The 14,836-nt window shown below is 40.1% G+C and overlaps 2 protein-coding genes across 8 annotated transcripts; both read left to right on the top strand.

Moving 5' to 3' along the window:
• Positions 1-980: 980 nt before the first annotated feature.
• On the top strand, positions 981-5,809 carry LOC115753623 (NEDD8-activating enzyme E1 catalytic subunit). Its single transcript, XM_030692314.2, is given in 10 exon segments — positions 981-1,197; positions 1,308-1,471; positions 1,620-1,822; positions 2,582-2,814; positions 2,921-2,983; positions 3,072-3,128; positions 3,521-3,642; positions 4,908-5,025; positions 5,181-5,430; positions 5,433-5,809. Coding segments are annotated over 10 exon segments (1,341 nt in total). The 5' UTR covers positions 981-1,095; the 3' UTR covers positions 5,462-5,809.
• Positions 5,810-7,077: 1,268 nt separating this feature from the next.
• Positions 7,078-12,425, top strand: LOC115753624 (DEAD-box ATP-dependent RNA helicase 58, chloroplastic). 7 transcript variants are annotated; one of them, XM_048279514.1, is made up of 10 exons: positions 7,078-7,514; positions 7,661-7,754; positions 8,281-8,394; positions 8,563-8,688; positions 9,693-9,797; positions 10,267-10,425; positions 10,521-10,589; positions 10,734-10,823; positions 11,384-11,524; positions 12,012-12,425. In XM_048279514.1, the coding sequence occupies exons 1-10, from the start codon at positions 7,093-7,095 to the stop codon at positions 12,279-12,281; spliced, it is 1,590 nt and encodes a 529-aa protein (XP_048135471.1). In that variant the 5' UTR covers positions 7,078-7,092; the 3' UTR covers positions 12,282-12,425. The 7 variants fall into 7 exon arrangements, with proteins under 7 accessions (XP_048135471.1, XP_048135475.1, XP_048135478.1 ...); XM_048279521.1 differs by having other exon boundaries at positions 7,378-7,514; positions 8,327-8,394; positions 8,567-8,688; XM_048279529.1 differs by having other exon boundaries at positions 7,468-7,514; positions 8,327-8,394.
• The last annotated feature ends 2,411 nt before the right edge of the window (positions 12,426-14,836 follow it).

The following is a 14,836-nucleotide window of genomic DNA, read 5'->3' as shown; positions in this document are numbered from 1 at the left end:
GAAAGGATTACGACTCATCATGAGTCAGGAGACTGACCCGGTTGGGAAACAAAAGCGACTAAATGAAGCAGTAAAAGTGAAGCATCTCTTGCTGACAAGCATTGCAGGGTCTCTGTCGATCTATCTACCAGATGTAGATATGATCAACTCTGTTCTATTCCCTCATGCTTATTGTCATTTTCTGTGTGCATGACAGCTAAATCTAATGCTGGAGGCAAGTGAAGGCTATGGATGTTTTACTACGTGTGTTACTTCCATTTCCTTGGTACTTTGCAACCACAGGCATCAAAGGGAAGACTTTAACCGAGCCAGTCTCTTGAGCGGATTAAGTATTCAATTTATGTGACATGTATGCTAAATTCAATTTGTAGAACTCGCCACCTTCAATGATTCAGATTTAGTTTAGTATATATTTTAGGAAAATTTCAAATAAGGGCATGAAGTACCCTCATTTTCTCAAATAATGATTTGAAGTAGACATTATTTCAAATAAGGGTTCAAGGCGTCCTTATTATTTTAAAGAATGGCTAAATCAATGGCATTTTCATTATTTAATTTTTTCTTCTTTTTATTTTTCCTTTCTATTCACTGGTGGTTGATCTCAAACAATGATCGGCTACTGATGAGGATTGGGCAAGGCTGCCCTCGACAACCACAAGCGAGGACCCATGCCCGGGCGTGGCGAGGGCGGCCATGCCCGGATAGGACGAGGGTTGCCTCCCCCAAGCAAGGGATGCCTGTGGCCGCCGAGGGCCTAGGCGAGGCCGAGGCTACTCTCGCCGGCCACAACAAAGATAAAAAAATAAGTGAAGAAAGTATTTTTGATAAAAAAAAAAATTTGTTGAAACGAGGGCACTTTCTACTTTTATTTGAAATTTTCCCAACATTTCATTTAGGAGTGGGCTTGGGCCTCAACTAGTCAGCTTCTCTGTCTGCATTTGGGAGATACAGCGCTGAGACGCACAGCAAAATCAAGAGCTTGTTACGCCAAAGCGTAAACTGAAAGCTACGCTTCACTACGACTAGCTACACTCAAAAGGACCCAAACTCCTTCTCATCCTCTTCACCTGAAGGGAGCTTGGAGCTTCCGAGGAAATGGCGGGCTCTGCTCTCCAGGCCAGCAGGTCGAGAGACCTCGACAAACTTCTCCTCCGACCCGGCAACCTCGTCGCACCCAACTTCGAACCTGGGGCCGAGGTACAGTCCTCGTTCACCTTCGGTTGTCATTTGAACAGGCTCTTTTTTTCTTTTTCTTTTTTTGTGTCGATGCGTGTTTTCAAGTTTATAACTTCTCGTGGGTTTCGCAGCTGAGGGACGATCTCCGAGAATACGCGCGAGTGCTGGTGGTAGGAGCAGGCGGGTTGGGTTGCGAGTTGTTGAAGGACTTGGCTCTGTCGGGTTTCAAGAATCTGGACGTCATCGATATGGACCGAATCGAGGTCACTAATCTCAATCGCCAATTCTTGTTCAGGTGTTTGAATTTTTTTTTTTCCTTTTTGTTCCTTTTTGAAATCGTCCTTGCGACAGGGTTTGATCTGCCTTCGAATGGTGTATTTTGTGCTTGAGTTGTGAGAAAGAAGTGACTTGATAGTGGATTTTCTTTTTGGGTATGTTCATAGGCTGGAGGATGTTGGGAAGCCGAAGGCCGAAGTGGCGGCTAAGAGAGTCATGGAAAGAGTCAGTGGAGTGAACATCGTGCCACATTTCTGCAGGATTGAGGATAAGGAGCTTGATTTCTACAGTGATTTCAATATAATTGTCCTTGGTCTTGACTCGATTGAGGCTCGGAGCTACATAAATGCCGTTGCTTGTAGCTTTCTAGGTGCGTATCCACGATCCCTCCAATTTATAAATGTCGAAATCACGTTTTAACCACCATTTTGGTATCAAATCTCTGGTTTGTGATTCTTAATAAACTTACAGGGTTTGTGGTGTAATTAGATCAAGTTGACGGATGTGAATGGGTTTTTTGTACTTGAATGTTTTTGCTCTGCTGTAGCATACTTGCTGTACAGGTTCCTCAATTTTAGCGCTTCAACATTTGTGTAGTCAAGCTTTTTGCGTATGCTTATTCAAAATTAGATTGGAAATGACAGTACTCAGACTCAGGATCTGAATTCTTTGTCCAAAAGTAATTTGAGGTGTTTCAGAAAGCACAATAACTTCACATGCTTTTGCAAGAATTTCTTTTTGAAATTTTGTATGCCGCTTAATGCAAGTGAATACTTCCAAAAGGTTGATGGAGCCCCAAAAGTTCGTGGTGGAGACTTTCAGAGATTTTTTTTTTTTTTGGGGCTACATATCAGTAACCATTATAAGTAAAAGAGATCAGGCTGATTGTAAGTATATTCATATTGGTTGTACTTGTCATTTAAGTTTCTGCTTTGGCTCAACAGTCCAGCTTTAATTTCAATTTACTGAATGTGGTCCTTATTGATCTTTAAACATCTAACAGTAGCTACATTCTGACTCATAACTAGTTTAGGCAATTAATGCTCTCTGATGAATTCTAGAAGTAGGAGCTTTTGCCGACCTACCTCACAATCTGATTGGGCTTCACTGTTGTCGAAGGAGATTCCAGAATACGATTCTGATGACAATCCAAGGGAAGAAACGATGAAACCCATGGTGGATGGTGGGACGGAAGGATTTAAGGGGCATGCAAGAGTTATAAAACCTGGGGTCACACCATGCTTCGAGTGTACCATCTGGCTTTTCCCTCCACAAGTGAAGTTTCCTCTCTGTACTCTTGCAGAAACCCCGAGGACTGCTGCTCATTGTATTGAATATGCACATCTAATAAAATGGGATGAGGTGATAAGCTAACTTTGTTAGCTGTCCAATTCGTTCATCATTTGATCTGTTATAATGTAAGCACTTTATCTTATTTCTGTCATTTGTGTTGGATTTTCACCTGTAGGTCCACAGTGGAAAGTCATTTGATCCTGATGAACCAGAGCATATGCAGTGGGTTTATTCAGAGGTTATTGCATAGCAATAAAATTGTTTGGTGATTTATCCAGAAAGTAATATCCTTATTGGACTCTCACTTTTTTAAACTCGACCTGTAGGCTGTCAAAAGAGCAGAGCTTTTTGGAATTCCAGGAGTGACTTATTCCCTCACTCAGGTACATTAGTTCTCCTATTGTTGTCAATTGCCTTTTCTTTTTTTGCATGTTACTGAGCTTTACAATCTGCTTTCCTGTTGTCATTGTGTTAAAAATCTTAAGGAAGCTTTTTTCTTAGAAGTGGGGAAAAAAATTCTAAGTATTGTGAGTTAACTTTTCATGATTTTGTGCTTCATCCTAATACTGGAGTTGTTCTCTACGCTTTGATTATTTGGTGAATTAGTAAAGAATATTAAATTCCCCAGGTCATGCTGTAAACCCTACTGATTTGCTGTCCTATTTTTAATGCCAACTTGTAAAATTACGGGTGAACTTGTTTTGCTTCATCTATCATGTGATTTATACTAACTATACTATTTCAAGAAAAGCTCATTTTTATTGTTTCTATCCAGGGAGTTGTGAAAAATATCATACCAGCTATAGCTTCAACTAATGCAATCATATCAGCTGCATGTGCTCTGGAAACTTTGAAGATTGCATCTGGATGCAGCAAAACTTTATCCAACTACTTAACGTGCGTCATACCTTGCCTTTTACAGTTCTCATGTGCTTCATTGTATAATTCTTTTTTGTTTCCTGTATATCTTGGATGTGGAGAGCATCTTGTTCTTGTTTCAAGTGGTTGCAGTTCACCCTGCAGCACTTTGTGGGGTTCTTTTAATGTTATGTACTATAAGTGACTGAAAGGCTTTCTTGTATTCATCTTGGCCTGCTTTAAATTCCTGACAGTGTTTTTATTCTTCGAGAATATGCCAAGTACGGCTAACCAATTTGCTTCCTGTATTCTTCTCTTATTATCTAGTGTGACCCTTTTATGGAGATAGGACACATGTTTTACTTTCACATGCCTAAATGGGTGGCTATTGGAGCGGGCAGCCTGCATTTTTTGTTGCTGCAGTAACGATCTTTCTATTCTTCATCAAAAGCAATTCTTCAAAATCCCCTCTGGTTATGGTCTCTCCAGAATCATTTTACATTGCTTTGCTAGTTCCTTACAATCACACTTTCTTGATTGAGTGTAAGATGTTTTTGGTTAAATATCTGTTTCTGTCAGTGTTCCATATCTTACGTTGAATCTCTTATTTTGTGTTTTCTGACATCTGCGTCTGTCGGTTCTTGGACAGATGTCTAGAAAAGTGTACTCTCGCTAGCTTTCTTGGGCTCTTAAAATGACTTGCTGGCTTGGGGATAGGTTTCAAGTAGTTCGTTCTACAAACAGCTCTCTATCAGAGCATTCGACTGCGGGTGCAACATTTGGATGTAATATATAGATTCTGTTGTCTTTTGTGTTTCTTCTCTCAGTGGCTCTCAAGCCTCTTAGTGTGACCTCCATCGCTTAGGATCCAAGCTTTCCATAAATTATCAGTTGACATGTTGCAACTCAATTAGAGGCTCTCCGTTATGGAGTCTTTAAGCTTGAGGTTAAATGGAGTGCATCCGAGTCATAAACTTGTGATGCCAAATTGTTTACTTGCTATTTCTTAGACGTGTATAAACTTGCCATTTTTTTTTTATGAGATCCCTTAGTGTTTACTTTTGTCTCTCCCAGCCTGTCATCATATCCCGCTTCTGGTACTGATCAGTACTTCTGAAGATCAGTACTAGAGTAGATGAATTTGATCATCTGCTATCTGTATGTATCCATACTCATGAGCGAAAACTTGCAAGTTCCACTTGTTTTGTCCAGTTGCTAGCTTGAAAATGCGTGGGAATCTCAATTTGGTTCTTTTAAGTAGGCAGACTTTGAGGTGCAAGTTTATTGATATTTTCGAATTTCAGATACAATGGTGTGGAAGGACTTCACATTAAAGTGACTGAGTTCGTGAGGGATAAGGATTGCCCTGTCTGTGGTCCTGGTGTTCTTATTGAGTTGGACGTTTCAGTGACCCTAAAAAAGGTGCTTTCTTGTTCTTGAGCTCTATTTATTACTAGCGACAAATTGAGGGGAATGCTGGCTAGAGGTTCTTATCTTGTTCACGCATTTCTAAACACTTGGATAGTTCTTGCAGTTATCTGATTACTCGTTATCTCTTTTCATTTTGTACATCACAGTTCATCAACATGCTCGAAGAGCACCCAAAGCTGCTTCTATCAAAAGCAAGCGTCACGCATAGAGGGAAGAATCTATACATGCAGGCACCTCCAGTGCTGGAAGAGATGACTAGGTCAAACTTAGACCAGCTGTTATTTGATTTAATGGGTAAAGTTCCGAGAGATGTTATCCACGTGACTGGCATGTCGTGCAAGGATGATAAGAAAGTGTCGAGTCTGAGGAAATTGCGTGTTGTGTTCAAGGGAGTTGATACATTGACATGGCTGGCGGAGTCGCCTAGCTTCAACTTCCCAATGCTCGACCCTTCCTATTGGACCTAGGCGGAACCCAGTGGTGGGATATGAAGCTGGAGCTCCGGTCCCTCCCCATCCAAACCTTTGGGCCACTGTGCTATTTATCAACTGGGAAGGCAGATAACTTAAGCGAACCGGACAAGTATAAGATATCGGTAGAGTGAGCTTGGCATGATTTTGCATTACCTTACATATTGATTCCGGGAAAGAGCTAGGGCGCGGTTCGTTTTTACCTTTTTGATGAACTGTATGCTTTTTCAAGTGAACTTTTGGATGAACTCTACTTACCATATTATAGCACAGTTTCATGGAAGTGGAACTCGTTTGGGAACTAACTTCATTGGTTCTTCTTTGGTCCATTTTTGAAGTTTCACTTAGGGGAATTTTGAACATTAAAGCAAGAGAATTGGAGCTGTTTCGATGTAGGCTATTGAACGGTGGATTATGTAAATGTCTTCCCATCAATAACCTCACTAGTCACTTTGAACGCCAGGAAACTTGAACAATTCTAAAGAAAGCTTCTTCATTTTTCAAAGATCTGTCTTACGACAAAAACAAAAGTGAGAGAGGTGTATTTATAGCCATGAGATTAAAATCAAATGAAGATAACCAATATCATCGATCAAATTCCTAATACGAGGGAAAACGTACTAAATTACTCGTTTTATTTTTGTGAGAGTTCTCAATTAGATTTAGACCACCATAATGACATCTCTTTTGCCATAATGCTAAACCTCGTTAATTCTAGCAATGCAAAAGTTCTCAATTAAGAGACTGTTAGGGTTATGTTTTGAATCGGTTCAACCCGACAACCATCCTCGAAGTCAGCTCAAAACCACTTCTCCCCAAGAGTTGGGAACTGAATTGATCAAGACCGATTCTCAAATTCGTTACTCGGAGTCGAACCGGTCCTCCCTTTGTGAACCGGCTTGCAACCGGCCGAACAAAGCCGATTTGGTTCGACTTCCTAATTAAACCTGTCCGGTTTCTCACCCATGAGCACAAAGTCGTAGTTGTCCGGCTGCTATAACTGAAGTTCAACGTGAAATAAAAAGAAGTGGAAAGCTTTATAACGTAGGGATCGAGGGAGGATTAGGATGCGTAAGCTTGTGTTCAAAAAGCTAATCACCGTCAATTTTGCAAAAACATATTGTTGAAGCCCAACAATCCATTCAACACGGGTACTTGACGGAATTTTTTGGGATAATTCCATAAATGATTTAAGAAGTTTGGTCCAATATGTAATGTCAGCTTTGAACTTTTAATTTGTTCAATATAATCTCTAAACTTTTAATATATGTTCAATGTCGCTTCTAAAATTTTTGACTTGTTTAATATGACCTCTTAATCTTTTTATATATGTTCAATCTAATCCCTAGGCTACATCGAGATGTTCAATATTTATCTTTAGATTTTAATTAATGAAAAGATTATATTGATCACTTAATATGGTCCAAAGACTAGATAAAATATGTACTAAAAGTTTAGGAATTGTATTAAATAAATTAGAGTTTAGGGAAGATATTGCATATCTTATTAAAGTTCAAAGATTATGTTAGATAAATTAAAAGTTTTGAAACGAGATTATATATGTCATTATTTTGTTGCTTTTGAGTGAATGGTTTTAATTAAATTCGATTTAACTCGGGCAAAAGGCAAACGAAGAGGATTTGCTTACAGGGTCAGACTCAGACGTATCCACTTTCCATTCCGGTCACTGCTCTTGTCCGAGGAGCGAGCTTCTTGCTCGACAATGGCCGCTTCTCCGACCACTCCGCTCGCCTTTCTCTGTGCTCCCGTTTCTCCTGCAACAAAGCTCGTCTCTTCTTCGTCCCTCTTTCTTCCCCGAAACCCGGAGCCCAAGTTCTCGACCGTCATCGCTCGCCCAATTCAATCTCCTCTCTCCACGCCCAGTCACGAGCCACCGCGAGCCCTCGTTAGCTTCTCCCCCGTGACGGACGAGGAAGCCGACCCGGAATCAGCCCCTCCCACACTGAGAAGAATTTGTAGCGGCCACGTCCCCGAGCATATCCTGCGCAGGCAAGTGTTAATACCAAGTTCAAAGATTGTTACTTTAGAGCGAGAAGTGAGAGCATGAACCGAAATGAAGGCGGGTTTCGTTATTGTTTTGCCCATATTGGGTCTTTGGAGCTATATGGAGAATTTTATGTTGGGTGATTTTGCAGGATGGAGGAAGTTGGGTACGTATTAGCGACTGATGTTCAGAGAGAAGCATTGCCTGCCCTTTTCTCTGGGAGAGACTGCGTGCTTCATGCTCAGGTTGGTCTCTTATTTGCCATTGGTTTCAGTTCTCTGTTAAGAACAGAACGAGAAAATGAGTACACTGGAAGTTGGCAGTAAATGCGATTAAGTCGGATGCCGGAGCCTTTTAATTTGTGCAGTGCAGTCTTACACCCTTTATGAGAATTTAAAAAGACGTGGTGCAGTCCTTCCATTCATCAGTTTCCCGGAAAGACTCCCACGTAGGCAATTTGGGGGAAAATATGAACGGAAGGACTACTTTGCAACTTTTCCAAAAGGCTTAAGACTGCTTTGCACCAGGCAGTCATGAAGTATTCCGCTATATTGGTCAATTCACGGTCGTGTAAGTTGAGTTACGAGGAGATGTTCAAGAAAAGAGTTGTCTAATATGTGTCTGAGGTGATATGATCTATACCATGGATGTTCAGACTTCCAACTTAATTGGAATTACTCTTTGACTCTGCATATGAACTCAACTAAGGAAGAAAAAGTAAAAGGATTCTACATTGACATAGCCGGTGCACTCATGCTTTTGGCCATCTAGACAGGTTCCGGGAAGACGCTGACGTACCTTCTGCGGATATTTTCAGTTATGAACACCCAACGGTCTTCTGTACAAGCATTAATAGTCGTCCCCACCCGAGAACTTGGCATTCAGGTAGATTTCTGGTTATGATAATTCATTTGACATTTTCCCTTTGGTCTTCTGGTTCTCTTTCACTATTGTAAAGTAGAATGTGGTTGTTATATCTGCATAAAATGCTATCACGCTACATTAAGAGTACAATGTCATGTCTTCTTCTTATTGTTATGCATTTATGTCAAGGTAGCCAAAGTTGCTCGGCTGTTGGCTGCAAAGCCGATGGATCTTGAAATGAAGCAGAATAAACCATGTACTGTTATGGCTCTTCTAGATGGAGGTACATTGAAAAGACACAAGAGTTGGTTAAAGGTCTCTCTCTCTCTGTGCATGTGTGTTTCCATAGGCTGCATATGTTTGTGGTGTGCTTTCTGAGCATAAGATTACAGTTAAGCTAGTGCTGATAAATTACTAATAACTGTCATTGTAACTGATATATAGAAACAGTAATTCTTGAAAACCCTTGTTGTATAATTAGTGTACTTATTGATCAGAGGAAATGACTAGCATTCACATATATGGAAGAAGTCATGGAGAATCAATATTGAAATGCTTAGCTTGCTACTACTATCCTTCCCTCTCCGGGGAGACCTACACACTATTAGCAGAGCTATCTTCTGATATACTTCAACTACATTTTTGTGATTGCTCTGTAAAAAAAGAAGGCTTGTGCATTATACTTTTTTTCCCTTTTTTTGACTGAATATCATATGCTGGTATCCATTTGCTTTTGTAGGATTAATGATGTCAAAATGTTTTTTCCTGCAATTTATGCAAAACTATTCTCCCGCATATTAGTTTACTCATTTATTCCATTGACAATTGCTGTAAGTTCTTCCATTTTTGGTCAAAATAAGTTTGTCTCTTTATTGATACTCATGTGTATATTTAGTTGTCTCCTTTTTCATGACTGAATATTTGCGGGTTAACTTGCTCATTGATTTGATTATTCTGTTCACACTCTTACAAGTATCCCTGTAACTCGACTTTTAGTTTTAGTGAAATTTCCAGCTTTGAGCTAATGAATCTTAAATAAAGATTACTAAGAAGAGGAAAAGGCTAAATTTTCGTGCTGAGGTCTTTAAACCTGAGAACAGAAGAGGACCTGTCTGACTAGAAGTATGATAACACAAGCTGGCAGTTAAAATAGCCCACCTAAAATCCCCACACTTGTCCATTCAAGTGCTAACAAATATCAATTGCCTAATGTAGCTATGTCTTTGGGTTGCTTTTCTAATATTGAAGCATGCTGTTGACCGATTTCTTGTGTCGACCTTCAATATGACCTCCTTGGCTTTTCCTTGTAACATTTTTAGGCAGAACCCCCAGCAATACTAGTGGCAACCATCCGGAGTTTGTGCCAGATGCTGGAGAAGCAAGTTTTTAAACTTGACACGGTGCAGATTCTAGTGATTGACGAGGTAAATTGGGTAAAAGTTGAGTTCTTATTTTTGGAGCTAGACCTTCTTCACATCTGAAAGCTGATTCATTAACCCACAATTCTTGTTAAGATGCTAGATTACTTTCTCCTCCAGATAAGTCCCCACGCATTCACAAGTGGCGCTCATTTTTTTTTTTTTTTTTTAAATGTATTCAGAATTCACTAGTATTTTTAGGGTGGACAGTTATTGCCTCTCATATGCCTATGGTGATTAGAGTGACTGGTGAAGGGTCCTTTTTAAGAGAGGATATTCAGTTAGCATGTATTGCCATGATTGGTCTATAGTGTTGCAAGTATATTTCATTGGGTACCATATAATCACCACATTAGAGATTATTAAAGATGTGGGTTTATCCCATTGGGGCCTCCATATCTTGTTTTATACGAGGATGATACTTTCTGGATGTTGTAGGACGAAGAACTGACATTCTGACTTTGCTGCTGCCTAGGTGGATTTCATGTTCAACTCTTCCAAGCAAGTCAGCTCTCTCCGGAAGCTGTTGATGTCGTACTCATCATGCAACAGCCGTCAAACTGTTTTTGCTAGTGCATCCATACCTCAGCATAAGCGATTTTTACATGATTGTATACAACAGAAGTGGACTAAGGTTGGTTTCATGAAGCTATCATTCTTGCGAATGTTCTGTTGGGGTTTACTCATGCACTCACTGATTTTATCTTAATATGATTTTGCCTGTCACAGACTGACGTGGTTCACATCCATGTCAATCCAATAGAGCCTATGCCATCATGTCTAAATCATAGATTTGTGGTAAGGACGTTGAATGGGAGACTTGATCCATGGACTCTTTCATAGAAGTGATGCATCTGCTCATTTTATGTTCATCTTCATAGTCCCTGTACTCAATTGATGATCATTGGCTTTTGACATGCTTCACGCTTCTATCTGCTTCAGACGTGTCATAGGCATAGGAGACATCAGACCTTGCTATACTTGTTACAGTGGGACCGCCCCGATTCTGCAATTATATTTGTTGGCGAGCAGGTATACTGCCTGATGCACATCCTGCATTGCTTTTCCATAGCTTATTCAGAATTTTTTGGTGCTGTACTTGTTATAAGCATGAATAGAGCAGAAGATGTTTATCCGGATAATGAAAAGTGGTGTCGAAACATGTCAACTGATGTATGATATGGCAGGCTCCATCCCCAATTCATGCAGCAGTGATTATTTATATTAGCTGAAAAATGTTTAATGGACTGGGAGAGTTTCATGCATCAGTAGGGTCATCTGTCCATATGCAGGTGCATCAAATAAAACAAATATTGTGTTCTTCACACCAGTGAAAGAATTTTATGCTCTTATGACGTTTATCTTGGTTGCTGAATGAAAATTGGTTTCCAAATATGAGGAGTTTTTAATGATGGGCCAAAAGTTTGCCTGCATGAAGAGGGTTATTGGAATGTATTAAAGTGAATGCAGCTTGTATTTACAGATTCTTCAGAAGCTTGTAGCGTTCATGAGCACACACATATAACGTGAATACACCTTCGTAAACAGCAGTCCATGGGTCCACTAACCAATTCTATCTTATGTGCGTGTAGTCTGAGAAGTCAAAAAAGGCTGGAAATGCACCGCCAACAACTCTTCTACTTGAATTCTTGAAGAATTCTTATGGAAGTTGCTCTAATATTCTCCTTCTAGAAGAAGACATGAATTTTAATGCCCGAGCAGCTTCACTCTCGGTAAGTGCTTTTCACTTTTTCCATCATGATGTTTCTTCCCTCACTTTGAGGATGCTCACGGTTGAGAAATTTGGCATATTAAAGATATGCCTTTCAACGGTGTTCATCTTATAATAAATTTGGAATGAGATGGATTTTACACTTATTCCCTGAGGATCTGAGATGCCAGATTCATTTGAGACAGGACGAAAGATGCTGCAAAACCTTAACGGACCATTATCATTTGGTAGCGCTTAGCAGTATCAAAGAGATTATATATAATTCCCGTAAGGAAATTATCTGACTACAACTGTGTTATCTTTGGGAATACCCTTTCTTTCTTCATAACCTTCATTGACGCCTAAAGTAGACCTTCTCAAGTTAAACTAGGCAAATACTCCTCGTCATGCCAAACATGGGCATACTGAAGCACATCCTAGCCAGTCTATTGGTGAAAATATGTCGGGTCCCTGACTTCATATTTTATTCCTTCGTATTTGGACGACAGGAAGTGAGACAAAAAGAAGGTTATCTTATCGTAGCAACTGATATCGCGGCCAGAGGTATCGACCTGCCTGAAACAACTCATATTTACAACTTCGATCTTCCGAGGAGTGCCGTAGATTACCTTCATCGAGCTGGAAGGACAGGTAGGAAGCCATTCTCGAACAAGAACTGCATTGTCACCAGCATTATAGCATCTGAAGAGAGGTTTGTACTGAAGAGGTATGAGAATGAGCTGATGTTTGACTGTGAAGAGCTCGACTTGTCACTTTGATGCTCTTCTTGGCATTGTTTGGGACAGTCTTTTTTTTTTCCTTTTTGCTTTTTGCCTTTCTGGCTCATGTCTTGTACAGGAAACCTATGGTTACAGAAATTATTGTAAATCTTAATACGAATCCGAACTTATTTAGAGTTGAAATTTTCTTGTTCATTTTTGGTAAGGGGGGATGCTGCATTAGCAGAAATCATTCATTCTCATAAAAGTTCCAGTTCTTATAGCAAAGAATGAGAAACATCTGGTATATCAGGCATAAGAGATTGAATATTCGTGCTAATTGGGCTCATTTCTACAATTTCGTAGTTCGAAAAGACCCTCTTGTCTCAGCAGAATTCACGATCGGACTTCATGGCTTTCATATCTGCAACAATAGAAAGTACTACCGGCAAGCATCACGAGCTTGGGGGGAATCCCTTTTTTTTCTCCAGTATAGTCAATCAAATTATGGATTCTAGATCCTCTTTTTTGAACTTTTCCTTTTGGGCTAATCTAGGGACAGAAATATCCGGCTGGATCACTGCCTCACTCATCTCCTTGGACATATGAAATGTACCTGATGTCTGCTGGTCCAGTGAGCAACTTCATCTGTCGCGTCCGGAATCCAAAACATCCATGATTTTGGGTCACGAAAATGTCTGAATTTTCCACGAGACAGAGTGAAAAGCGATTTGCACATGTTTGCGCACTTTTGGGCGGTCGGTTCTATCATGAGCTAACCATCTGTTTGGAGTCATGCTTAGTAATAATCTTGCACATGTCCAATGGACATTCACATTTCTAAAGAGGCAAAAGCAGCATAAAATGGACAATTAATTGCAGAACCCAAAAAGCTTAAAACTGAAATGTGCATAATTTCTCATCACAAACTCTACAGGTACCCCCACCATGGTATATACTACAGTTAAAAAGGTGATTCTGTGCATCGTGTTATCCTAATCACGATTAAGAGTTAATTCATAACCAAGAATCTTTTTCGTTCAAGTGACAGGATGACAACTAACAAAGTATGGGATTAAGCAAATGATGATATGTCGGGGGGATAGAAAGCTGTCGTTCACGGGTCGGTCCTGAACTTGTCTCTGTGTTTTTACGTCCATGCTCTTCACGCAATCTTCCCTTCCGAAGCCACAGAATCCTGAAGAATTCCCTTTTGTTCCCTCCTAACTCATCAAAAAGGCGTTCTCACCATTAACGCGCCCCCAATGATCAAATGTCAGTTGACGGGTCGGTTGGTGGTGATGGTCAGCAAGATTTTGAAGTTCCATCAGATATTTTCCTTTGATTGTTCTCTTTTTGACTCTGGGAAAAAGGGGTCTCAAAAGTTTCAAACTTTGGGGTGACATGCAAGGGCCAATGTGCATGCACGAAAAGATTGCTTAGCATCAAGCAGATGGGATAACTTCCTAAACTTTAAATCTTGTATTGTTGTGTAAATTCTTGACGTGAAAGACCAGGATTCTCGGATGTTGATCGACGAACCTAATGAAAAGGGAGAGGCTGTTTAAGGAGAGACCAGGGGATTCTAGAGGGTCCAAGGTGATGGATTGGTACGACCCTTGACCGAATTGGAGAGACAAACGCCGGTGTTCTGCTCATGAGCAGGATCGAAGTTTTTGGTTTTTCTTTTTCCTGTGTGAGTTCTGTAGAAGTTGTTGGGAATGTTCCCATGAAGTCACTTGAGCTTGGCTGGATTGCCACAATGCTATTTACATAAGACACATTGACATGAGCAGGTGACGTAGAGAGGTGTGGCAACCAAGGGCTTCAACCCACTTTTTCAACTTAGGCATAGACGATTTGGACGGAAAAAACAGGGGGGTCGTGTTTTCCCCGTTCCCGGTCGGAGATTAGTTCATCCAATCAATCTTCTGATCGGCAAATTACGCACAGTTAAGATCATCACCGGCCTTTAATTTTCGTCAGTGTGCACGCGACTCGCGAGTGATGTTTGTAACTTGTAGCATGTTGGTTAGAGGCGGGGATGAAGTTAACTGTAGCCAAAATAAACCTTCTCCAACAACCCTTGTAATTTATCTGTTATATACATGAGGCATCACGGACGTATATACTTATGAACTAGGGTTTTCCTTTATCAACATTTTTCCTCATTGACGTCCCCGTATTTGTATTTAGTTAAATTTTTGCATATGGTTGATGCCCATAATTAACTCGTAACCCACAAATTAGAGATATAACGGTTATAAATCTGGGTGATGTCCATGTTTGTAACCCGCTAATAAAAAAAGTCGGTTGGATGAAATTTGCTCCACCTTTGGCTGAATGGAGGGAAAATATAACAAAAAAAAAAATTGAAAAAATTGTCTAAAAAGTCCTAAACTTATTGCACTTTTGGCTATTCAATCATAAACCTTTTAATTTTGCCAATTGAGTACTAAAACTTTTTCACGTTTGGCTAATTGAGTCCATTCAGCCAATTTTGACTGAAAATCCCTGCCGTGAATGTCGACGGACTTACGTGACACGCTTGGCGTTGACGCGGATAATTTTTTTAATAATATTACCATACTTTTTCAAATTTTTTATTTTTTTTT

The sequence above is a fragment of the Rhodamnia argentea genome, chromosome 1 (genome assembly GCF_020921035.1).
Source record: "Rhodamnia argentea isolate NSW1041297 chromosome 1, ASM2092103v1, whole genome shotgun sequence".
Lineage (NCBI taxonomy): Eukaryota > Viridiplantae > Streptophyta > Magnoliopsida > Myrtales > Myrtaceae > Rhodamnia > Rhodamnia argentea.
This window is presented reverse-complemented; position numbering and strand designations above follow the sequence as displayed.